The sequence below is a fragment of the Amborella trichopoda genome, chromosome 1, assembly GCF_054954075.1.
Source record: "Amborella trichopoda isolate Santa Cruz 75 chromosome 1, AtrichopodaSantaCruz75HAP2 v2.0, whole genome shotgun sequence".
NCBI lineage: Eukaryota > Viridiplantae > Streptophyta > Magnoliopsida > Amborellales > Amborellaceae > Amborella > Amborella trichopoda.
The window spans coordinates 38,688,526-38,715,063 of NC_142336.1; the positions used below are offsets into that span (position 1 = coordinate 38,688,526).

Consider the following 26,538-nt stretch of genomic DNA (forward strand, 5'->3'; position numbering starts at 1 on the left):
ATAGCGTGAAATACAAGTTTATTCATTTGAACCCCACGATATCCTACCACTCGCTAGTGTAAAATTCCATCGGGATGTTGATAGTGAATCTTGGATTTCATTGTTCCAACTAGCATCACTATACCCTTCCAACACCTCGGGATAACCCACATATTTTATGTCATAATTGATAGTTCCTTTCAAGTATTTTAATACTCAAGATATAACATCCCAATGCTCTCTACTTGGGCAACATGTGTATCTACTAAGTTTGTCCACCACATATGTAATGTCAGGCCTCGTGCTGGTTATTGCATATATTAAACTACCAATTACCCTAGTATATTCAATTTGAGATATGCATCTCCCATTATATTTCTTTAACTTAATATGAGGATCTATAGGGGTAAGGACTGACTTACTATCAATATACTCAAACTTATTAAATATTATCTCAATGTAGTGAGAGTAAAAATTAATTTATTTGCTTTTCTTACTATTTTGATACCAAGTATCACATCAGTCTCTCCTAAGTCCTTCATATCAAAGTTAGATTTGATAAATCTTTTAATTTCTTCCACAATTTCTCTATGATAAGCATGTCATCTACACATAAACAAATTATGACACAAAGAATTTAATTGCTTATTACATACATATTTATTGGTCTCATTTCTCTTAAAACCATTTGACATCAACACACTGTCAAATTTCTTATGCCTTTGTTTAGGTGCTTGTTTAAGTCCATCGAGAGATTTAACTAATTTACAAACTTTGTTCTCATGACCTGGCATCATAAACCCTTCGGGTTATTTCATAATTCATATAGATTTCTTCATCTAAGTCACCATTTAAAAGATAGCTTTTACATCCATTTAATGTGTGACTAAATGGTTGATAGAGGCTATTGCTAAGAGCAATCTAATAGTAGCAATTCTTTCCATAAGTGCATATGGGTCAAAATAATCGATGCATTCTTTTTGTTGAAATCCTTTAGCAATTAATTTTGCTTTATATTTATTAATAAAACCATTAGATTTTCTTTTTTCTTTGAAATATCTATTTACAACCTGTGGGTTTAGAACTAGGTGGAAGATCTACTAATTTCGAAGTTTTATTTGCCATTATGGAATCCATTTTCACTATTTATAGCTTCTCTCCAAAAGATTGTATCATGAGATGCCAAAGCTTCACTTAGTGTGTTGGATTTTCCTCCACATTTGAGACTATAGGTATTAAATTTACTATTTTATTTTGATTAGCTTCAACTAGAAAAAAGTAAAAAGCTGGTCCAAAGTTGTAAGATGGATCACCGCAAATTCTTTCACTTGTTCTTGGTTTTATTGTTTCATCATCATTATTTTCTACATGTTCTTTATCCACATTTTGATAATTTTCATGATTATTTTAATTTGGTGTGCTACTTGTTTTATCTAATTCACTTTTACTAGTTAGATTTTCCAAAAATTTGGCATCATCTTTAGATTCCATTATTGTGTTAGATTTTAGATCCAAAAATCTATATACTTGACTATTTTGTGAATTTTTCACAAACACACATTTAGTGGTTCTAAGACCTAATTCCTTTTTTAAAGGATCTGGAAGTCTAACATCTACAAGGCAACCTCGTACTTTAAGAAAATTCAAAGAAGGTTTTCTATTAAACCAAAGTCCATAAGGGGTCATATCATTCTTTGTATAGGAAATTCTATTAAGAATAAAACATACAGATAATAAGACTTCACTCCATAAATTTAATGGCAAAGAAGAAGAAATAAGCATAGCATTCACCGTTTCTACTAAAGTTCTATTTTTCCTTTCTGCTAGTCTATTTTGTTCAGGGATATAAGGATCAGTCACTTGATGAATAATTATATTATTTTCACAGAATTCATTAAAATCAAACGATAAATACTCTCCCCCCTTATCATTTCTTTTTAATTTTATTACTTAGTTGATTTTCCACTTCTACTTTGAAAACGTAAAATTTTTCAAAAGCCTCATCTTTTTGTCTAAGCAAATAAACATAAGCATATCTCGAAAAATCATCAATAAATGTAATAAAATATATTTTAGCACCTTTAGTTAGAACATTATTTAGCACCTTTAGTTAGAACATTATTTAAATCATATATGTTACTATGTATAAGTCCTAACAATTCACTATTTCTTTCTATTGTAGGAAATGATTTTCTAGTTATTTTAGCTTGTGTGCAATCTTTAGATAAATCATTACAATTAGATATCAATCTTAACTTAACCAAAGATTTAATAGAAGCATAGTTAACATGTCCTAATCTATCATGCCACACGTTTCAAGAAGCCACAATATAAGTAGAAGGCTTATTTATTCTATTAACTAAATCAAACTTGAACCTCCATTACAAGAGTAACCCTTGCCACCAAATGCACAATTTTTGGTCAATATGACTTTATCTGACCCAAAATGAGTTTATCTGACCCAATGACCATTTTAAAGCCCTTCTTGTTCAAGATACATCTTGACACAAGGTTTCTTGTTATATCCGGTACAAAATACTCATTTTCCGAGGTAAGAACCTTACTCGAACTAAACTATAGTTCAACTATACCCTTTCCAAGCATTTTTGCCAAACCTTGGGTTTCAAGTTGAACCGAAGTTCCATCACCCACTAATTCAAAGATCTTAAATAGATCTTGATTGTTAGACACATGAATGGTAGCGTTAGTATCAGCCCACCGTCCATTATATTTATCGTTCATGTTTTACTTCATTGACCATTGCTACAAATTGTTCATCAGTGGTCATATTCATTTAGTCTCTAGGCCTTTTGAGCCATTTTTGGTGTCGGCAATCTCTTGAATAGTGCCTTGGTTTTCCACATGCAGAACAAGAAGCTTTCATGTTATTTATGTTGGCATTAGACTTTTGGTCATTAGGATAATTATTATGGACCTTAGGAAAGAAGGGCTTCTTGCTATATTGAGATTTGATTCTTGCTCAACAAGGTTTGCTTTAGTATGAAAATTCATAGTTTCATCTTTCTTTTTCCTCTATGCTCTTCTTCAAATCGAAGAGATCTTTGAAGTTGAACCAAATCAAGGTCAACTTTCTTATGTTTCATTTTCTTTTGATGCTCTTTCCTTGTTGGGGTAGCTTGTGAATTATAGAGCCTACTAGAAAAAATTCTTCCAATAGAATTCCACAATCTTTAAGTTCATTGACTATAAGCTGCAACTCGTATACTTGAGAAAGAATTGACTTGTTTTTAATGAATTTAAAGTCCAGAAAATTTGAAATGAGAAACTTTTTATTGCCAGATTCTTCAGTGACGTATTTAGTTTCAAGTAGCTTCCGTAGCTCTCTTGCTGTAGCAATCGATCCAATCATGTCATAGATCGGATCCGCCAAAGCATTAAGGATGTAACTTTTACAAATGTAGTCATCCACTATCCATCTTTTGTATGCTTGAGTTTGCTCATCTGTGGAATCATTAGATGGTGGTGGCAGTGCTGGCATAGATTCAATGACTATGTAAGCCACCTTGAGTGTAGTAAGCAAGAAGAAGACCTTTTGTTGCTAGTTTTTGAAATTTAACCTGTTGAAGCGCTCAAGTTGTGAAATCATGGTTCATGACTTCCAAAGAAGTCATGACAGTCTCCTTGTTTTCACCCATAAATTATCGTCTTGAATTGTTGGAAATTGCTAGGTGAAATAGGGACAAATGTAAATACAATTTCTGAAAATAAGGAGATTGCCATGACTTCCTTGAAAGTCATGAACTACGATTTTACAAGACTCGAGCTCTTCAACAGATTATATTTCAAAAGATGACAACAAAAGGTCCTCTTCTTACTTACTACATTCAAGGCAGCTTACATAGCCATTGAATCTATGCTTGCACCACCACCTCCATCTGATGATTCTACCGATGAGAAAACTCAAGCCTATAAAAGATGGATGAAGGATGATTACATTTGCAACGGTCACATCCTCAATGCTTTGGCAGATCAGATATACAATATGCATGCATCCATTGCCACGGTGAGAGAGCTATGGAAGCTTCTTAAAACCATATACATCATTGAAGGATCTAATAACAAAAGGTTTCTCATTTTTAATTTTCTAGAATTTAAATTCATTGAAAACATGCCAATTCTTTCTCAAGTAGATGAGTCGCAACTTGTAGTCAATGAACTTAAAAACTGTGGAATTTCATTAGGTGAATTCTTTCTAGTAGGCTCTATAATTCACAAATTACCCCCATCTTGGAAAGCGTATAAAAAAAAATGAATCATAAGAAAGTGGACCTTGATGGGGTTCAACTTCAATGATTTCTTTGAATTAAAAAAGAGAATAGACTTCTGGAAAAGGAGGATGAAACTTTAAATTTTTTTACCAAGGCAAACCTTGTTGAGCAAAAATCAAGTGCTTAATATAACAAGAAGCCTTTTTTTCCTAAGGTCCATAATGATAAATCTAAGGACTAGAAGTCTTTTGCCAACAAAAATAAAAGAAAAGCCTCTTAATATGTATGTGGAACACCTGGACACTATTAAAGAGAGTGCCGAACACCGAGAAACGTCAAAAGGCCTAGAGACCAAGTGAACATGACCATTGATGAACAATTTGTAGCAATGGTCACGAAAGTAAACACGATAGATAAAGATAATGGATGGTGGGTCGATACTGGTGCTACCATTCATGTGTCTAACAATAGCGACATGTTTGAACCAGTGGGTGATGGTAATTCGGTTCAACTTGGAACCTAAGCTGTGGCAAAAATGCTTAGAAAGGGTATGATGGAACTAAAATTTAGTTCGGGCAAAGTTCTTACTTTGGAAAATGTGTATTATGTACCAGACATGAGAAGAAACTTTGTTTTGGAATGTATCTTGAACAAGATCGGCTTTAAAATGGTCATTGGGTCTGAAAAATTCATTTTGACCAAAAATAGTGTATTTGTTGGCCAGGGTTACTCTTGTGATGAGATGTTTAAATTTGATTTAGTTAATGGAATAAATAAGTCTTCTACTTATATTGTGACTTCTTGTAATATGTGGCATAGTAGATTAGAACATGTTAACTATGCTTTTATTAAACCTTTGGTTAAATTAGGATTGCTTTCTAATTATGATGATTTGTCTAAAGAATAATGTGAAGTATGTGCACAAGCTAAAATAACTAGAAAACCATTTCCTTCAATAGAAAGAAATAGTGACTTGTTAGGACTTATACAGAGTGATATTTGTGATTTAAATAATGTTCTAGCTAGAGGTGGTAAAAGATAGTTCATTACATCTATTGAGATATACTTATGTTTACTTATTTTTTGAGATATACTTATGTTTACTTGCATAAACATAAAGATGAAACTTTTGAAAAATTTAAAGTTTTCAAAGCGGACGTTGAAAATCAACTTAGTAAATTTAATTTTATAAGAAGTGATAGGGGAGGAGACTCTTTATCAAATGATTTTAATGAATTTGTGAAAATAATTGAATTATTCATCAAGTTATTGCTCCTTATACCCCTCAACAAAATGGACTAGCAGAAAGAAAAAATAGAATTTTCGTAGAAATGGTGAATGCAATGCTTATTTCTTCTTCTTTGCCACTGAATTTACGGGATGTAGTTTTATTATCTGCACGTTTTATTTTGAATAAAATTTCTTATAACAAGAGTGATATGAAGCCTTATGAAATTTGTTTTAATATAAAACTTTCTTTGAATTTTCTTAAATTATGGGGTTGCCTTGCATATGTTAGACTTCTGGATCCTAAAAAAAGTAAATTAAGTCCTAGAACCACTAAATGTGTGTTTGTCGGATAATCATAAAATATTAAAGCATATAGATTTTTGGTTCTGGACTTTAACACAATAATGGAATCTAAAGATGTTGAGTTTTTTGAAAATCTCATTTGTAAAAGCGAATTAGATAAAAAAAAATAGTCTACCAAGTGAAAGTAATCATGAGAATGATCAAAATGTTAATGAAGAACATATAGAAAATAATGATGATGAGAAAATAGAACCAAGAAAAATTGAAAGAATTAGAGGTGATCTATCTTACAATTTTGGATCAGATTTTTATATTTATCTAGTTGAGGCTAATCAAAATAAAATATTAAATTCATTATCTATAGTCTCAAATGTGGAGGAAGATCCAACATCACTAAGTGAAACCTTGGCCTTCGCATCTCAAGATGCAATTTTTTGGAGAGAAGCCATTAATAGCGACATGGATTCCATAATGGCGAAAAAAACTTGGAAATTAGAAGTCTTCCACTTAGTTCTAAACCCATAGGTTGTAAATGGATATTTAAAAGGAAAAGAAATTCTGATGGTTCTATTGATAAATATAAAGCAAGATTAGTAGCCAAATGATTTAGACTAAACGAAGGCATCCATTATTTCGACACATGCACCTGTGGCAAGAATTGCTACTATTAGATTTGCTCTTAGCATTAGCCTCTCTCAACCATCTAGCCATTATATCATATGGATGTACAAACCTTTTTCTTAAATGGTGACTTAAATGAAGAAATATATATGGAACAACCCTAAGAGTTTGTAATGCTAGGTCATAAGAACAAAGTTTGTAAATTAGTTAAATCTCTTTATGGACTTACAATGGCATAAGAAATTTGAGAATGTGTTGATGTCAAATGGTTTTAAGAGAAATGAAGCTGATAAATATGTATATAATAAGAAATTAAATTCTTTGTGTCATAATTTGTTTATATGTTGATGACATGCTTATCTTTGGCTCTGATCTAGTAATTGTGGAGGAAACTAAAAGACTTTGACATGATGGACTTAGGAGAGGCTGATATATAAGAAAATAAATTAATCTTAACTCAATCTCACTACATTATGAAAATGCTCAAAAAGTTTGAGTATGCTGAAAGCAAGCAAGTCTCTACCCCTGTAGATCCTCATATTAAGCTAAAGAAAAATAATGAGAGATGTATATCTCAAATTGAATAGACTAAGGTAATTGGTAGTTTAATGTATGCAATAACCAGCACAAGGCTCTGACATTGCATATGCGGTGGGCAAACTTAATTAATATACAAGTTGCTCTGATAGAGAGTATTGATATGCTTTATATCGAGTATTAAGATAGTTGTAAGGAACTATCTATTATGGCATACACTATGTGGGTTATCCCGAAGTGTTGGAAGGGTATATTGATGCTAATTGGATCAAAGAAATCAAAGATTCACTATTAACATTCAGATGGAGTTTTACACTAGCGGGTGGTGCGATATCATGAGGTCAAATAAACAAACGTGTATTTCGCGCTCTACTATGGATTTTGAAATTATTGCTTTAGACTCTGCCAGTAAAGAGGTAGAATGGCTAAAGAACTTGTTGTATGACATTCCCATATAGTCAAAACTAATATCTGCGATCTCAATATATTGTGATGATCAAGCTGCTATTGCAAGAGCTCGTAATGATGTATATAATGGAAAATCCACACATATTGCGAGAAGGCATAACTCCATTAAAATTTTATTTGGAGATGGAGTGCTTAGTGTAGAATATGGAGTGATTAGTGTAGAATATATAAAATCAAAGGAAAATTTAGCTAATCCTTTGACAAAAGGCCTTTGCCAAGGATGACATTAGTACGATGTTAAAATGAATGGGCTAGAGTCCATTGAGTAATCATCTACAGTGGGAATCCAACCTAGTCTTTGGTAACCTCAAAATTCTAGGTTCAATATGGTAAAAATACACTGTACATATAATTAGTTTGGTCACCAAACGACAAAATATCATAAGCACCCATTCTTAGAAAATCTATATGGTGAATAAGTCTAGTGATGACCTATATGCAAGTAGGTTGAGTTATATTCTTAATGTTATCAATGGACTATATATACATTGGAGTGTTTTCTATACAAGGGCAGTCTTGATAGACACACCTTTGTAAGTGTGGAAGTGAGGCCGTTTCCTATGAGATGAGACTTGTTTTTATATCACTTATGAAATCGGGATATAAGCATAAGGCCCAAACGTGTGGGCAGCTAAAAAGACACCAGAGTTGATTATTGTTGTGAGTTATATTATCAGTCTGTTATATAAGCAACCTGGTTTTAAGCTATATGCTACCACGGTGCTTGATAGACTTTGTAGTGTACACTCTAAGTGAAGGTTTAATCGAAAGATACCTTTGTGGTATTCAAATAATATGTTTTTTCTTGTTATTTTGAAATAGTGGAGCAAAATATTAGTATTTTGGGTTTTGAAAAATACTTGTGTGTATAACAATATAGGTTTTTATGGGTTTTCCTAAGCTATATTTTTTAGAGAGAGAAAGCTGTGGGTTTTTCTCCCACATGGAAGAGGAGAGAGTTAATTGAGCTGTATTTAAGTGTAGGCATTCTCATGTCATATGCTCTTAATACAAAAGAGAGAATGATGGTGTATGTGTAGAGTACGCGAATAGTGCGACACGCATGTGCGCCTGCGTGTGCATGTGCTTGTTCAAGGGTGAGGGCGTAGGCGTGGGTGCAAGACCGCTTAATGGCACACTTTGCACTTCGCACGCTCGCATCAGCATGAGAGGCGCCCCTCGCTCTAGTACAGATCTGGCTTGATGCTCAATATCTTTTTGTGAGCCCAGCTCGTGTTGGATATCCAACGGTCTTCTAGCCGTTGATGAAATGGAGGCAAATGGAGGATTGTAACAACCTTAAGGAGGTACGTGTAACTTGTAGCTGTTGGTGGTGCATGTAACCACCACTACAATAAATGTATAGCCTCCTTGTAGGATTATACGATGGGGTCTTTTTCCTATATGAAATAGAGTTTTTCATTGCCTTTTGCAAGCCTCTTAGTACACCTTTCTTTGTGAAATTCTAAGGAACAAAAAATAGCTCTCATTTCTCTCTACTCATTTTTGTCTCCTTCTCTCTCTAAAACATCATAAGACTCTTGTGTCTAGTGTGTGGGTTCCAAGCTCAGGTGCATAGAGCTTTGGAATATCAAAAGAGACCACTAGGTTTTCTTGTATCCCGACGACGAATTGCCCTTCTTATGCACATCAAATACAATATTGAAGGGGGCAAATATCGTCTTGAGATAGCGCTTCCGCTGGCCTAAAAACAAGAAGTAATCAAGCTTTGATTTTTTAAAATCTTTCTAATTTTAGCCCTATTTCACCTAACCATTTTCCAATGAAAGGTGTGGCTCTGTGGAAGTCAAGCTATTAAATTCAAAATTTGGTTTTACTTTTATTCCAAATACCTAAAATCTGCTTACATGGGCCACAATATGTCGCTGTAAAATTAAAATAATGCCCTAGATACAAATTATGATATTTATTTTCACTGCCAAAAAAAATTGAAACTATCCAAGACCTTTATTTTTTTGAGATAGGGAAGCTTTCCATGCAATAATTCTTTCTCAAGGGTTTTAGAGAACTCGAAAATATAGTATGGTTTATAGAAATCCTATAGGAAGAAAATATGGTTGAGCTTGAGAGTTGATCTCTCTTTAAGTTAGAGGTCTCCCTTTTTTCTTCAAAATACAACAACTCTATCCTTCAAAAAAGGAGAGAAAAAGAGAGAGAGACATGACTCTCTCTAAGAGGAGAGAGAAGATCGCATGCAGAGATATGAGAGAGCTGGTGTGGAAACAAGAGAGGGTGGCGTGAGTGAGAGAGAGAATCTAGTTGTGTAATCAAATCTTTGTGAGTGTTTAAGAAACCAATACATAAGAGAGAGGTGCAAGAGTACACAAAACTATGTATATAACTTTTGAAATTTCAACAACTCTCTTGAATTTCAACACTTAAAAATCCAGCAAGGCAGCGGTTGTAACTAAAATACAAAGGCTTTAAAATACACTCATGAATAGATGATACAACTCTACTTGGGCCCCTAACACATCAACCAACCTATCCTTGAAGATAGAACACAAGACTAGACATATACAATCCACTCTTGAAAATTCAACAACATAGAACTTCGCAATGGCAAGTTATACATCACTTGAATTATGAATATACATCAAATTAAAACTACAAATACATGAATATGTGATTGCTCAAGTGTAGTATACAACATAGCCATGGGAAGCCGTATAGAGCTCTTATTTGCCTGGTTTACCGCCTTAGGACTTAACTATGTGCCAATAGGAAACATGCGGTGGTTAGTCTCAAAATCGGTGCCAATTCATCATCTATCAAAGGGAAGCCAAGCATCTTGAAAAGTATTCATGAACCATGGAAGGTATTCTCATAAAAATTCAGTTCACTCAAAGAGGGGAAATCGTGGGACCGGTCTAGATGCCAAAATTGCTAAACCGGATCTAGTTATCTCTCATATCTCTTATAGAAAAATCAGCATAGTCTCTGCATATGAAATCGAACTTTTCATGTTATAACAAGACAACTTAGCTGACTGATTTGAATTGAATAGAACTTAGAAAATTAAGCAAAAGAAACTTCAAGAAATCGATGATGAAATCAAAGAAACACTATCTCAATTTACTAATGGATTGAGCACAATTGGGCATAGTTGATTTAGTAAGCAAATGGAAGATTAATGGACAAAAGGATAAGCATTGATCATCATGAAAGCTGCTGGAAATGAAGAAACACAGCAGAGAAATGAAGCATAAGAATGGACATGGATTGCTTACTCAAGATAGATGACTCTTTTGAATAGTTGATCACATGGAGATCACCATCAAGCTTTCCATCACCATAAATGGAGTTTGATTTCACCTTTCAATGGGGCTGCTCATCTTCCAAGATTGAAGATGAGTTTTTTGGAGAGAGAAACAAGGTGGCACGTGCCACTTTTGGAGTCCTTTCTTGGTGAGAGAAAACTAGTGAGTGAAATGACTTGAAATGAGGTATTTATAAGCACTGTCAGTCACATGGGAAGATATGCTTCTAGATGATGAAATCATGACCCTCCATGTCTTCTACCAAAAGCTACAAAGAGAGGCTTGATCCTAGCCCATTATCCACCATCAGCCATCTTGATGTGTGTTATGGATTCAACACTTTTACTTGGAGCTAAATTACAAAACAGAGCACTCCACTAGGCTAGCTCTTGATCCCAAAAGTCACTTTCTCGAAAATGTCCCAATAGACTTATGACCCATAGTGTTTACTCAGGGGCTCAAGATATTAGTCGTATCAAAGTCAAGTCAATGGGTGACTTTGAATTCCAAGGTTAAGTGGATTTCAGGTGTACCCCTTAGAGGACATGCACATAATGATCAAGGTACGGGGATTCCTCTCTTGGCAGATGTGCATAGCTCTATCCAGTGGATCCTTGGAAGAGCAAGCTTCTCATGAAATGCGACTGTTATATGCACTTGTCACGAGAAGGTACTTAGAGTTTGAGATTTACCAATGCCCTCAATTGGCAGAACCTTCCTGTGTAAGACTTGTAATCATCAAGCTCATACGAATATCGTATTGTCTTGTCCTATCACAAGGTCATGTGGTACATATCATATCAACCGACCCTAACTAAGGTAACCCTCAACCCTATCGGTATCTTCCATATACCAAAACTACCTCATGACCGAATCGGGGTTTCATGACTCTTGGTCCTAGTGCTCCAAGATCCTAGAATCATGTTGCTCTTATACTCCCACTCAAGTATAAGGTCATTGAAGCAATGCTTGCCGAGCCTATGAAGTAAAATGTAGCTTTTATGTGTCTTGACTTGCTATGAAACCCTGGCTCGTTAGCATGAAATATAGCTGCTTGGTTATCACATATCAATCTCATATGTTCTTGTCTCAAAGGCGCATAGCTAAGGTTTTTTAAAAACTTTTTGATCCATGAAGCTTCCTTAGCCGCCATACAACATGCAATGAACTCGGATTCCATAGTAGATAAAGATACCAAATCTTGTTTCTTTGATAACCAAGAAATAACACCACCTCCATATAAGAATACATATCTCGTAGTGGACTTACATTGATCTGGATCCCCTTGAAAATCGGCATTGGAGTAACCCAACACATTAAGACCATCAACATCCCCATAGGTAAGTACAAAATCACAAGTTCCTTTTAAGTATCTCAATATTCTTTTAATGGTATTCCAATGTTTCATACTAGGATCACTTTGGAATCTACCAATCAAGCTTTGAGCAAAAGCCAAATCGGGTCTACTTGCCATAGTCATATGCATGAGAGAACCTACAACACTTCTATATGGTATGCCGTCAATTTCTTTATTTGATCATCATTCATTGGACACATATTTAGGCTTAGCTTGATTCTTTTCTCAATAGGTGTGTTAATGGGCATGCATTCATCTCATTGTTTCAAGCCATACAAAGACTTGATAAGCCTATACACATGCCTTTCCTTTCCTTTCATAACCATCGGGTTGCATTATATAAATTTCCTCTTCCAACTCTCCATTAAGAACAACAGTTTTAACATCCATTTGATGAAGCTCAAGATCTAGATGTGCAGTGATGGCAAATATAATCTTAATGGACCCCATTTTGGCAACCGGTAAAAAAGTGTCTTGATAATCAATCCCATCTTTTTGAGTAAAGCCTTTTGCTACCAACCTAGCCTTATACTTTTCCAATTGTCCCTTTCAATTTAATTTCTTCTTAACAACCCATTTGTAACCTATAGGTTTTCTATTAGGTGGCAAAGGTACAAGTTCCCAAACTTGGTTTTCCTTAATCAATTTTATCTCATCATCCATGGCTTCTTTCCAATTTTTCTTTTCGGGACAATTGATGGCTTCAAGATATGAAATGCGTTTGTGATCGGGCTCATCACATATCCTCTCATAAACCTCTCCAAGATAGGTGAAAATTTTGGGAGCATTCCTTATTTTTTGACTTCTTCTAGGTGGGTTTATGGGAGTGGAGTTTTCCTCAATTTCTTTGTTTTTTTCCATTTCATAAAGATCTACTTGTCTGTGGCTCACTCTTCCTTCAAGAAATTCATTTTCTAGGAAATGTGCATCATAACTTTCAATCACATTGCTATTAGACAAGTCATAAAACCGGTAACCCTTTCCATGTGAGGGATAACCAATGAAAACACACTTCATGGTTTTGGGTAAAGTTTAGTTCTATTTTGAGAAGGCATCAAGACATGGGCTGAACACCCCCAAACTTTGAAGTGCATAATAGAAGGTGGACGCTCCATATAGATTTGATAAGAGTAGATGCAACCGCTTTAGTGGGAGTCCGGTTAAGGATAAGTAGCGGTTAAAATTGTTTCACCCCAAAATTTGAGTCCAAGATTGGTAGTTCCCATCATACTCCTAACCATTTCTATTAAAGTTCTATTCCTTCTTTCGGCAACCCCATTGTGTTGGGGAGAGTAAGGCATGGTGGTTTGATGTATGATGCCACTTTCGGTACAAAAGTCATGAAAAGCATGGGAAGTATACTCACCGCCCCGATCCGACCTAAGGTTCTTAATCTTGGTTCCAATTTGGTTTTCTACCTTGGCTTTGTACTCCATGAATTTTTCTAGAGCTTCATTCTTAAATTGTATGCGGTAAGTATGGCCAAAACGTTAATGATCATTAATGAAGGTGATGATATATCTTTTGTTCCCTTTTGAGGGTACACTCATTGGCCCACAAGTGTCGGTATGAACTAACTCTAAAAGGCTAGTAGACATTTCGACCCTTTTATGCGAACTCCTAACCATTTTTCCTTGTAAACAAGCCTCATTCTTTTAAAACAACATCCGTGGTTTTAAGAAATCCTTCTTTCATAAGCCTTTCCATTCTCGATTTGTTAATGTGTCCAAATCTTAAATGCCATAAGAGAAAATCATTCATTTGATCCGACACATAAGCAACGTTATTGTTTATTTCCAATTGATAAGCCCATTATGAGTTTTGGCTACAAAGATGAGCTCACCATTCCCATCCCTCTCATATAGACAAAAACCTTGTTTTCCTTGAAAACAAGTACATATCCGGCACTACTCATTTTTGAAACCGAGATCAAATTCTTTCTCATGCCCAGAGCATAGAGAGTGTTCTTTAGAACCACATCCTCTCCATTCACTAGATCAAGCACATGGTCTCCACACCCCAAGACTTGCTCCTTTTGGTTTCCACCCATATAGATGTATTGAGTATTCAGTTTTCACTTCTTTGAAAGATCGAATCCATTCATGGTGTTAGCAACATGCACCGTGGCACCTGAGTCAAGGCACCTTTTATGTATCCCATCATCAGCTATCATGACCTCAATCACCATGAAAACCCTCTCTTGTTTCTTATTCATGGGACTGACAATAAGCCTAGTCCTATCGGTCTCATGGAGCGGTTGCAGAAGCGCTAAGTGAGAGACGGGAGGTCCACAACAAAACTTAGCATCGTGCCCAAACCTCTTACACCTATGGCATTGCAGCTTAGAGTAATCCTTAGGTGCATGGGGTTGATATCCCTTTTCATTCCTTGAATTATATTACCATAGTTCTTCTTATAAGGATGTGGTGGTGCATGAGGTGGTGGATATGGTGGTGGTGGCCTGTAATAGTTACCCGCTTTAGCCTTGCCTTTCCCCTTTGACCTAATTCATCTACCTTTCCCTTCTTATTATAATCATTCGCATTTTGGTAATTAGGAGCATTCCCACATACATGCACATGCATATCATGAGTAGGGTTAGAAGACGAAGGTTTAGAGTTTACCATATGGACCATAGTCCTAGGTCCATGCATGGTCACGGTCGGGTGCTCTTCCTCAGCCTCAAGGAAGGAGGTGAGACTCTCAAGACTCAAGGGGGGTATCACGAGCAACAAGGTTGGCTATAAAATTCTCCCATGAAGGAGGTAGAATGGACAAGAAGAGGGTCGCTTGAGTTTGCATGTCAAAAACCATGCTGGCCAACTCAATGCCTTTCATCATGTGGCGACAGTTTCCCACATGATCACCAATCTTCGAGCGATCAGGCATACGGAAATCCATGAGCTTCTTCATGCTCATGATTTTGCGAGAATAGGACGGAATATCATAGGCCCTCTTCATCTTTTCTATAATCTCTTTGGCTGTCCTACATTCTTCATACTCTCTCAAATAGGTGTAGGACATGGTGGCTAAAAGCACATTCTTAGCACTTTGATTCTTTGAATTCCATGTCTCATACTCGCAGCTTGTATAGTATTCTATTTAGGCACAGTTGGAGGGTCTTGAGTGAGCATGGGAATGATACCCCCCTCATGAAGAACATAGCTCACTTTTCTCCTCCATTTGAGAAAATTCAAGTTATTGAATTCTCATCCTTGATCAACTCGGTGACTATAGACTTGGTTGCCATGTGCATACACTTGAGCAATGTCCTAATGCAAACTAGGACTCACAAAAGACTCCAAGGGACCTCTCTTAGAGTTTTGTCTCTGATACCACTTGTGAGTGTATAAGAAACCAATACACAAGAGGGAGGTCCAAGAGTACACTAAACTATGTATACAACTTTTGAAAGTTCAACAACTCTCTTGAATTTCAACACTTAAAATGAAAATCCAGCAAGGTAGCTGCTGTAATTAGAATACAATGGCTTCAAAATACACTCATGAATTGACGATACAACTCTACTTGGGCTCCTTACACATCAACCAACCTATCCTTGAAGATAGAACACAAGACTAGACATAGACAATCCAATCTTAAAAATTCAGCAACATACAATTTCACGATGCCAAATTATACATAAGTTGAATCATGAATATACATCAAATCAAAACTACAAATACATGAATATGTGATTGCTCAAGTATAGTGTGCAACATAGCCATGGGAAGCCATATGGAGCTCTCTTTTGCTCGGATTACCGCATTAGGACTTAATTATGTGCCAATGGGAGACACGCGATGGCTGGTCCCAAAATCGGTGCCAATTCATCATCTAACAAAGAGAAGCCAAGCATCTAGATAAGTATTCATAAAGCATGTAAGGTATTCTCATAAAAATTCAGTTCACTCAAAGGGGGGAAATCGTGGGACTGATCCATATGCCAAAATTGCGAAACCAGATCTAGTTATCTCTCATATCTCTTATAGAAAAATTGACATAAAAGTTAACCTTCTCTCAAAAAAAAAACTTAGCTCACTGATTTGAATTGAAAAGAACTTAGAAAATTCTGAAAAAAAAACTTCAAGAATTCCATGATGAAATCAAAGGAACACTATCTCAATTTACTCATGGATTGAGCACAATTGAGCATAGTTGAGCTAGTAAGCAAATGGAAGATTAATGGACAAAAGGATAATCGTAGATCATCATGAAAGGCTGCTGGAAATGAAGAAACACAAAAGAGAAATGAAGCATAAGAATGGACATGAAGATTGCTTACTCAAGATAGAAGACCCATTTGAGTAGTTGATTACATGGAGATCATCATCAAGCTTTCCATCACCATTAATGGAGTTCGATTTCACCTTTCAATGGGGCTTCTCATCTTCCAAGGTTGAAGATGAGTTTTTTAGAGAGAGAAACAAAGTGGGGCGTGCCACTTTTGGAGGTCTTTCTTAGTGAGAGAAAACTAGTGAGTGAAATGAGGTATTTATAAGAACTTTAAGTCACGTGGGAAGAGATGTTCTAGATGATAAAATCATGGCTCGCAATGTCTTCTACCAAAGGCTACAAAGAGAGGCTTGATCCTAGCCTTTTATCCACCATCAACCATCTTGATGTGTGACGCGGATTCAACACCTTTATCCTCCCTTTAATTCCCTCCAATTTCACTTGTTGTAAAATGCCCTTGTTCCTTAATTAAATAAAGCTTCAAACCATGATCAAGGGCAAGCCCATAATAGTCATTTGGCTAAAATCCCAGCCAAAAGAATGTTCTAAAAAGTCCCTCCAAATCATAAAAGCATGTGGGTTCAATAAGATCATGCCACATAAGGCAAGCGGTTAAGTGCACAATGACTAAAAACCCTTTGGTTAGGATTAATATTTCAAACCCCATACCCCTTCTAGAATATCCCACACATGTGCACTATCCCACATGTTTTAGGCATTCAATATGTGCCTAAAATCAATTTATCAAAATAAGCTCATTTAATGGTAAAATAAAATACATGGGTAAATTGACGAAAATACACTTTAAATGAAAAGACAAGGTGGTCCATCATGGGGATTGATGTCACCCCATGTCATCACCATGTGGGGGTGTGTGGGCCCTCAAGGGGTGACACGAGGACACCCATTGGCCATTTGGATGTCCAGTATGGGTCTCGAGGGTCTGTCCTTAACTGTCATTTTGATCAAACAAATACGAAACATGATTTTCTTGAGTCAGAAAAATTCCCATAAATCATTAAAAAACATTTTAATGATTTTTCATCAAAATAAAACATTTTGGCAACAATCAAAATAAGTACAAGTGAAATTAGGATCTTTGGACTTGAATTACAAAACAGAGCACTCCCCTTGGCTAGCCCTTGAACCCAAACAGTGTTTAATCAGGGGCTCAAGATAGTAGTCTTAACTTTGAATTCTAAGGTTAGGTGGATTTCAGGTGTACCCCCTAAAGGACATGCACACAATGATCAAGGTGCAGTAGTTCCTCTCTTGGCACATGTGCATAGCTCTATCCAGTGGATCCTTGGAAGAGTAGGATTCCCATGAAATGTGACTGTTATATGCATATACCACGAGAAGGTACTTAGAGTCAGGGATTTAGGCAATGCCCTCTATTGGCCCAACCTTCCGGTGTAGGAGTTGTAATCATCAAGCTCATGCGAACATCGTATTGTCCTGTCCTATCACATGGTCATGAGGCACATATCATATCAATAAACCCTGACTAAGAGGTAACCCTCAACCCTCTTAGTACCTTCCATATACCAAGGCCACTTCATGATCGAATTGGGGTTTCATGACTCTTGGTCCCAGTGCACCAAGATCCTATAGTCATGTCGCTCTTAGACTCCCACTCATGTATAGGGCCATTGAGAATGAAGTAATTTAAGGCCTAGAAAGGACATAATTCCAACAATCTTAAACTTTATCTATATCTTCTATTTAAATTTGAAATACAATCAAATTTAAAAAGTATCTAGACCTCTAGATTTCCTATAAGGATAGGAATAAAATCTTATTAGATTTCCCATATTAGCTTTTAACTAGTTTCAAAATGTAAACTATAAAAATAAGAAAGAGGGGCATGCCCCCCATTTTCCAATAAAGGTCGTGTGCCCACCTTATCTTTTTAAAATTTTAAACAAAATCTCAAAAGAATGGGGCCTGCCCCCCTCTTGCTTAAAAAGTGGCGTGGCCTTTAGGGGGCACGTGGGCTCCACATGGGTGACACACACATGTGGGGCTTGGATCCTTGGTTCCCACTTCTGCTAATCAAGTTCTGAAATTTCAGAAGTACCCTTTCAATAAATAATTATGGCAGAAGTATTATTTTAAAATTTTGAAAATATTTAAAAATCAAAGAAATAATACAAAAATAAAATATAATAAGAGTGGACTGGTACCAATGGGTCAAAATAAGCGACAATAAGGCATTCCACTCGCCTTAGAAACCATGATCCACTACTGTTCTCTTATCCAATCCAACAGATCCAATACCAATTGACTAGTTGGAGCAGGTTGCTCCACAGAGCATTGGCCACTGCGCAGTGGATAAAAAGTTGGTCATTAGATTCTTCTTCTGCTGTGCACATGATGCATCTGTTGGGGTAGGGGAGTCCCTTCTTTTGGATTTGATCAATGGTTAAAATTCTCCCATAGAGAGCCACCCAACAAAGGAGGTGAATTTCAAGAGGGATGAAAGATAACCAGGCCTTAGAGGCAATGAAGAGAGGGGGGAGAGCTAGGCTAATGGGGGAGCTCAAGGCACTGTAGAACGAAGACACAGAGAAAGTGCCTGAAGTAGCAGGTGCCTAGATGATCTTGTCTTTGCCGCTGAGGGGAAGGAACACCTAGTGCATCAGTTTAGCAAGAGCCTTGAAGCCTTCAAACTAGTGGTCGAATAAAGGTCTCCTAAAGTTGGGGGTCCAAGATTTGGTCGACCCAATAGAAGTGAAATTTTGGCAAACAAGGAGTGAGTATCACGCGCAAGGGAGAACATATTGGTGAAAAGATCCTTGAGTGGGCATTGCCCTAACCAGGTATCTAGCTAAAATTTCACTTTGTTCCCTGCCCTGGGGTAAAAACGGATATGGTGTAGGAAAAGATCATGTCAGTGGAGAAGCTTGAGATATTGCCACTGAGCCTGCACCTAGGGATTCAACAATCTCTTCCGTAACAATATATGTGGCGGATATCTTCCCTCCATAGATGATTAGGCTGAGTGTCGTAACACCACCACCATTTGCCCATGAGGGCAGTATTGTGAGCTCTAAGACTGCCAATGCCTACCCCTCCAAGGGCTTCGTCCTGCATAGCTTGGGTAACAGATGAGATGATATTTGTGGTCGTTGTCCCCATACCAAAAGAAGTCGCACATCAACCTTTCCAACCCTAGCGGCAATAGAGGCAGGGATATTAAATTGGGACATGTGGTAAATTGGGGATTAGCAAGGGTTGCCTTTATGGGTGTGAGCTTGCCTGCCTTACAAAGAAATCTTCCTTTCCAGCCCCCAAACCTCATATCAAACTTGTCCATTATATAGCTCCAAAGGTGAAGGCGGGGCATGCTTAAACACAGGGGGAGACTAAGGTATGAAGAGGGTAATTCGTTGACTGAGCATCCCCATTTTTTGGCCATGGAGTTGACAAAGGATGGGTCTGAATTGATCGTTATCATTCTAGTCTTTGCAAAGTTAACCTTGAAGCCAGTGGCCAGCTGAAAACACCGCAAGAAGAGGAGGAGAGCGTTGATCTGCTGGCTTGAGGCATAGCAGAAGACAAAGGTGTTATCCACATAATGGAGGTGGGAGATGATGGGCCGTAGGTGCTGGTTTGGAATCCCCTCAGAGTTCCTGCTTGGTAGAGCTTAGAAATGGAATTGCTGAACACTTTGGCCACGATAGCAAAGAGGAAGGGTGACAGGGGGCCCCCTTGGCGAATGTCCTTGGAGGTAGGGAAGAAGTCCTTCGGTGATGCATTGATCAAAACTAAAAAAACAGAACTGGAGATATACCCATGCTACCATTTTCTCCATTTGGCACCAAAGGCTATCCTCCATAGGGTCTCTTTAAGGATTGACCAATCGACGTGGTCATAAGCTTTCTCTCAATCTAGTTTTAGGATGGTGTCAGGGACTTCTGAGATCCGACTGTGGATGCACTCATGAGCTATGGGTGCCTCGTCAAGGATTTGATGGTTCCTTAACAAATGCTTCTTGTGTAGGAGAGATAACCCAGTTGAGAACAACCTTTAGCCGAGTTGCCAAGACTTTGGATAGGGGTTTGTAGAAGCTGTTAATCAGACTAATTAGTTGAAAGTCTTTGAGTTCCTCTTCTCCTTCAACCTTCGGGATAAGGGCTATGAAAGTTGCGTTCATGGCTTTCCCCACCGCTCTTCTAGAATGGAACTTAGAGAAGAAGGCGAGGATATTAGGCCGAAGAGTTTACCAAAAGGATTTAAAGAAAGCCATGGGGTACCTGTCCAGCTCAGGGGCACAGTCGGGATTGAGGTCTTTGATGACAACCAATATTTCTTCGTCAAAGAATGGTCATTCTAAGCTGCTGGCTTGTCTTGGGAAAAGGAAGGACAAGTTGTCCATGGTGAGTCGAGGCCCTGGCTGAGCAGCAAATAGATGGGTAAAGAACTGAACTGTAGCATGTTCAATGAGCTGGGGTTGTTCTAGACTTTGAGGTTCTCTTCTATGGAAGTTTGCTATCTTTTGAAAATATCCATTATTGAGATCATCGAGTGTCATCCATTTGACCTTGGCAATTTGGGCCCAATAGGTTTAAATTCCCATCTAATCCACTTTTTCACCTTTTCATATTTTTTAAAATTTATGCAAAACTAATAGGAGCTAGGCAGGCTCAACCACTAAGGCCTAGTTTTCTAGGGTTGGGCTGGCTGGGCGCGCCGGTCCAGGTTGACATTGCAAACGCTAATTCATCATAGGTCTTTTCTAACTTATTTTTGCCCAAATCCTATTTCAGCTATTACATCGACGACAACATGGGAGAATCATAGTTACAGGGCTCTCTTAATCTAGGTGTCGATCTTGCTTCAGTATCACACTTCACCTCTCCCGAATAGAGATCTCCATGGTCTTTCTCTCTCTCTCTCTCTACACACACACACACATGCCCTTGGTGATGTGTAGCATAGACCTAATCAATACAAGAATATGTGTAGCATAGACTTAATACAATACATTGGTTAGGAGGTACAATTTGGTTAAAGTGGAAGGCTCTAAAAGGGCAAGAGGAAGGCCCAAAAGGATGATGGATAGAAGTATTGAGAAAAGATGTGGTGACTTTTGGTCTTATTAAGGGTATGACCCTTGATAGAGAAGAATAGAGGAACAACCCCAATTAATTGCGATAAGGTTAGGATGTTATTGATGATATACGTACCTTGATTTTTGGGAGTCCAATCCCGAATTTTTAAGGATCATTTGTAGCCACTCGTAGGAGTATCAAAATGCTAAGAAGATGATTCATCTATGTTGAGCATTATGATTCATCTGTGTTAAAAGTCCATTTATTTAAGTTCTAGGACCTCAGTGTCCTTTCACTCGATCCGGATCCAGTTATGGGTCCAAGATTTGGATCTCTTGGACCCGAATAGTATTCAGTCTGGGTCTAAGTCTAGGTTCGCGTCTGGTGCCTATGTGGACCCAACCCAAATTTTATTAACTTATTTTAAATATATATTTATAGTTATATAAATAATGAATATATAATTAACATATTTATGAAATAGGAAAGTATATAATGAGACCATTTACCTTTGGTACAAGGTGGTCACAATTAATCTTGACCATTGGATGTGAAATTGGGTCGCTGCATTTATTCATTAACAAAGCTCGAAGTTCAAAAGAATTTTTCATGATCTTTGTGACATACCCAAGCTATCAAATTTCACATCAAATGGTTGTTAGTAATTGTGACCTCCCTGTACTAAAGGTAAATGGTCATTGTATACAATCCCTTATGAAATATATGTTTAGTCCCCACTGTTATTCTTTTATAAGATGAACGGTGGGGATTAATCCTCTCATAACTAACTTTACTCCATTTTTTTAGGGTTTCGATATCTCTCTCTCTTTCTCCTCTCCTTTTCTTTTGATTTTTGAGCAGCTGCTCCATCTCGTCTTGTTGCCACCCCTATTTGTTAGGGGAGGGAGAGAGCCAATTATGATTGGCTTTGTGGAGAGACTGTAGGATTAACTTTGTGGAGAGAGGTACAATAGGGTTGGCTTTGTTTAGAGAGAGAGAGAAAGATCAGGTTTACAAAGTTCGAGAAAGAAAAAGAGAATTGGTTTGTGGGTTAGGAGTATGCGAGAGAATGAGTTTAGGCTTTATTCGTGTGAGAGATTGTTTTTTTGTGTGTGTGTGTGTGTGTGTGTGAGAGAGAGAGAGAGAGAGAGAGAGAGAGAGAGAGAGAGAGAGAGAGAGAGGAGGGATTGTAATATATATATATATATATATATATATATGGAACATTAAATTTAGGGTGTGGTTTCTATAAGGTTGCAACCTTAAACAATCCAATTAAGGCACTCCTCCAAATTTTATTATAACATGTATTTTTGTCATAAAACATTCTTAGGATTATCTAAAAATATAATTTCATATCTAAGTATAAAATTTTAAAGCTCGAAAAATGATTAAAATCAAGTAGATCTATAAACATATGAAAATCTTGAAAATGGACGGTTTAGATAATATGTTGCAAGGTGTACTATTTCTGAGACTCAAAATCTTTTTCTTTTCCATATTCATACATCTCGATGTCGAGATGATCAATTAGAAGGTTTTTCAACTTCAAAATAACCTTTTTCGATGGATTTTTGAGGTGCATCTGTAATTCTACATTTTAAGGTTGGAACCTTATATAAACTTTTTCCTTAAATTTATTACATATTTTAGAAGTAAAATAAAATACATGTGAGCTTCTAATGATTAGTGTATATGCATGCTAGTATCTAATTTCTCAAGTTTGTGGTTTTTCAACATTAAAACAACCTTTTTCAATGGATATTTGAGGTGCATCTGTAATTCTCTATTTTAAGGTTGCAACCTTATATAAACTTTTTCCTTAAATTTATTACATATTTTAGAAGTAAAATAAAATACATGTGGGCTTTTAATGATTAGTGTATATGCATGCTAGTATCCAATTTCTCAAGTTTGAATTTCCTTCTGACATTTTTATAATTGTTTGACTTCTATAATACTCTTAAAAGATTAAATTCATCCCAGGCTGGGTCCACATAACCCATAAGTCCAGCCCTGCCCGCACCAATAACAGGGCCAGGCCACCTAGCCACTAGCAGGGATGGAGACTTCAGCTTGGTCTGGTTCCAGGCTGGGCGTGTAGGCCTAGGGCCAGGCCTGGCCCAGCCATTGCTAGGCGCGGGGGTGGAATTCCTCTGAATATGAAGATCTGATCCTATGAAAAATCACAAATGATGGGTGATGCCTATAGTTCGAGGCATATGAATGAAATGAAATAGCGGCAAGTCTAAAGGGATATTGCTTAGATGGAGAGGCCACATGATTAGGTCATGTATTCCATGGTTGTATGAGCCTTAATTTAAAAAGTCTTTGTAAATTATCTATGTGTTGCGATTATGACCCTTGATTTCTCTTGAGAGGCTTTGCATCTGAGTTGGTGCCAATAGAGGGAAGGATTACTAAATCTTAGTCTCCAGGGAAGTTCATATGGTAATCTGGGGATCATCCCTATCTGGGGTCTCGTTAAGGATGTTCTGGGTAAGACACTACTCTAGGACCGGTCAAGACTCAAACCAGAATCACTACTTTCTTTGAGACAGACGTGGTCAGATTCTGCAAGACTTGAGGTATCCAAGTCGGGATCTTCAGGAACGGGCAAGTCTGTTTAGACCTTCTTAAGTTTTTCAACACTGCTCAGATATTTTCTAGAAAAGTTTTTAAGGACCCAATTTCATTATAAGGTGGTTATTGGGTTTCTAATTATTTCACAAGCCAGAAGCTTTATTTTCTCTGGATAACAACTTAAAAACCTCATTGTGCATGGAAGAGTCTACTGAAAACCACTTATAAACAAAGGATCATTTCACAAGATTGTTTACATTGTTTAAGAAAAAAAGTTCATTTCACACAGTTCTTTCCATTATTATACTCTAAAGCAATGTTGTTGGTTCCATTGTTTTCTGTGGAACCGGAAGATTTGGATGCAGTTTTATGGCTCTTGTTTCTGTGCAGTTATTTGGATGGTTATGGACTGCTTTGTCTTTAAAATGCATTTTGACTTGAATAACAAAACCTCCTGTGGGACATTAATTAAGTTCACATAAAACTGATGAGCCAACTATGGATCTGATCTATTTCAATGTTATATCGCAGAATCTTGATACTGTTATCTTTTTCTGCTGTTTTTGAAAGTCTGAGGAAGATCATCAGTTTATCGTGATTATTATTTTAATTTATTTCTGAAAATGCTTGTCATTCATCAAAGAAATAACTGGACTGTTCAATGTGGACTGTCTAGGATTAGTCAAGTGTTTGACTGAAGGGTTTCAATTCTAGGTTTAGTTGATTATCTTGGTCATTCATGTTTTATGGGCCAATATGAAATGAAGTATTTTTTTAATCCTGAGTTTAAGTATGTGGTATTTGTGGTAGTGCGAAAGGATTGGCAGCTTGCTCGGCGTATCGGAGGTCATATTTGAAGGATATTGGAGACAATTTTAGACTACTGACCAGCTCATATTTACCGAGCCCTTTCTGGTATTGTCTGTTGTTTGTGCTAACCTCCCTCGTAATGTTGTATATTTGTAAAAGTATCGTTCTCGGGTTCCTTCTACACCCTTTCTACTAACTGCTGCAGCAGTATCAATGGAAGGCAACAGTTACTATCTTACCAGCGGCAACTGTTATGGTTTCTCTATTGAATGCAAAATGTGGTTCACAATTTTTTACTTGACTCTTAAGAGCATGCCACTGCCTGAGAATGATCACAATGCCTTTGTGCAAGTAGTCAACCTGGCGTACCTCAGTGCACTTCTTAAAAGCGCTTTTAAGTACTTGAAATCTGAAATTAATCACACCAGCATCGGATACTTCCCTTTTATATCTACTTCAATGTTATGGTCCAATTTGATGGGAGCAGCTTTTTCTTTGCTTTTCTAGACGATGTATAATTTAGTTTTTTTGTGTACTAGATAGGGGTCAAAGACCTGCTTGACGACCACTAGGAGTCATGGTCCATTTAATATCGTAAGCTGACCTTTTGTGCATTTCTTCAATTTATGGGATTTTCCGAGTTATTACTTAAATCACAGTCCCCATTTTACAGCTCTCATTCATATTTGGAAATTTGTGCAAATTTTATTCCTTGAAATTTCACCAAATTGATGGTTGTCTTCTCAGCCCTTGCAAGATTAGGTTTTTGAAATGAAAGTTAATGTGAGTTCCTCATGTTTGTTTTTTTTTTTTTGTGGTTTCTTTACTTTGTATATTCTTTGAATTTTGGGAAATGTTGTCAGTGTGGTAGATATTTGAGCAAATTGCAATTATTAAGGTGGGGTAGATATTCAATTAGATTCTAAAAGGTACGTGCCTTTTGCAGCAAAAAAATGGGGAATTTATTGTACCTCGCAACTATCAAATAATCCATGTAAGACACTTGTTTGTGGTTTTAAGTTCTTATTGGCACATCAAGACTGTGACACTTGACATTTTAGAAATTTAGATACTTTCTTTAACCATTATTTTTGAAATCTTACAAAACTTAATATTACATAAAATTTCACATTTCTTGTTATCATGGATGGGTTATGATTGAAAAGCCAAATTTTGTATTGATATTTATGTTACTCTTATTTGTATTACAAGGTGACACAAGTGTCTTGAAGGCCAATTTTCCAATTTTGTTATTGTCCCTGCCCTTGCTAAAGGCCAGTTTGTTGTTGTCCTTGTCGTTGTCAATGTACATCATCTCTCTCTCTCTCTCTCTCTCTCTCTCTCTCTCTCTCTCTCTCTCTCTCTCTCTCTCTCTCTATTAACCATATAGAAATAATGGTTCTCCTAAGAAAACTCCGGACCATTTCTCATAAGTTAACATGGACCATCTCCTCCTTGGACAGATAACTAATATCCATCTGAAGACATTGTTGACCGGGCTCAACTCCTCTCAAGTAGTTTTGATATTGATACATACTATTTTTTCTCAACAATCCAATCGAAATTGAGCGCTCAATAGGCTCGGCGACTAGGAATCCTTGAGATCAAGTAGATTTTATGCACATCTATATTGGTATCAGAGCCTTGTTAGTCATGAGATTATCAGATATTTACTTTGTTGATTGGGATAATCTGTAATTCATACTGAGATTAGTATGCTCTGCGTCTGCCTAGTTGATCTAGGATCTCTTACATCAGAAAATATAGTATGAATTAAAGGTTAATTTATAGTGTTGATGCAATTCCACTGTCAATACTTTCTAAAAGTTAACATAACAGGAGCGCTG

At 36.8% G+C, this 26,538-nt stretch overlaps 1 protein-coding gene across 2 annotated transcripts in view; it reads left to right on the plus strand.

The window, feature by feature from the left end:
* Window positions 1-25,344, plus strand: part of LOC18440328 (histone H3-like centromeric protein cnp1) — a 43,775-nt gene extending 18,431 nt beyond the window's left edge. For both annotated transcript variants that reach the window (XM_088864519.1, XM_088864521.1), the window contains one exon: window positions 24,692-25,344. In XM_088864519.1, the coding sequence (XP_088720645.1) occupies window positions 24,692-24,738 (47 nt within the window). In that variant the 3' untranslated portion in view covers window positions 24,739-25,344. The remainder of the gene's footprint in view (window positions 1-24,691) is intronic.
* Window positions 25,345-26,538: the final 1,194 nt, after the last annotated feature.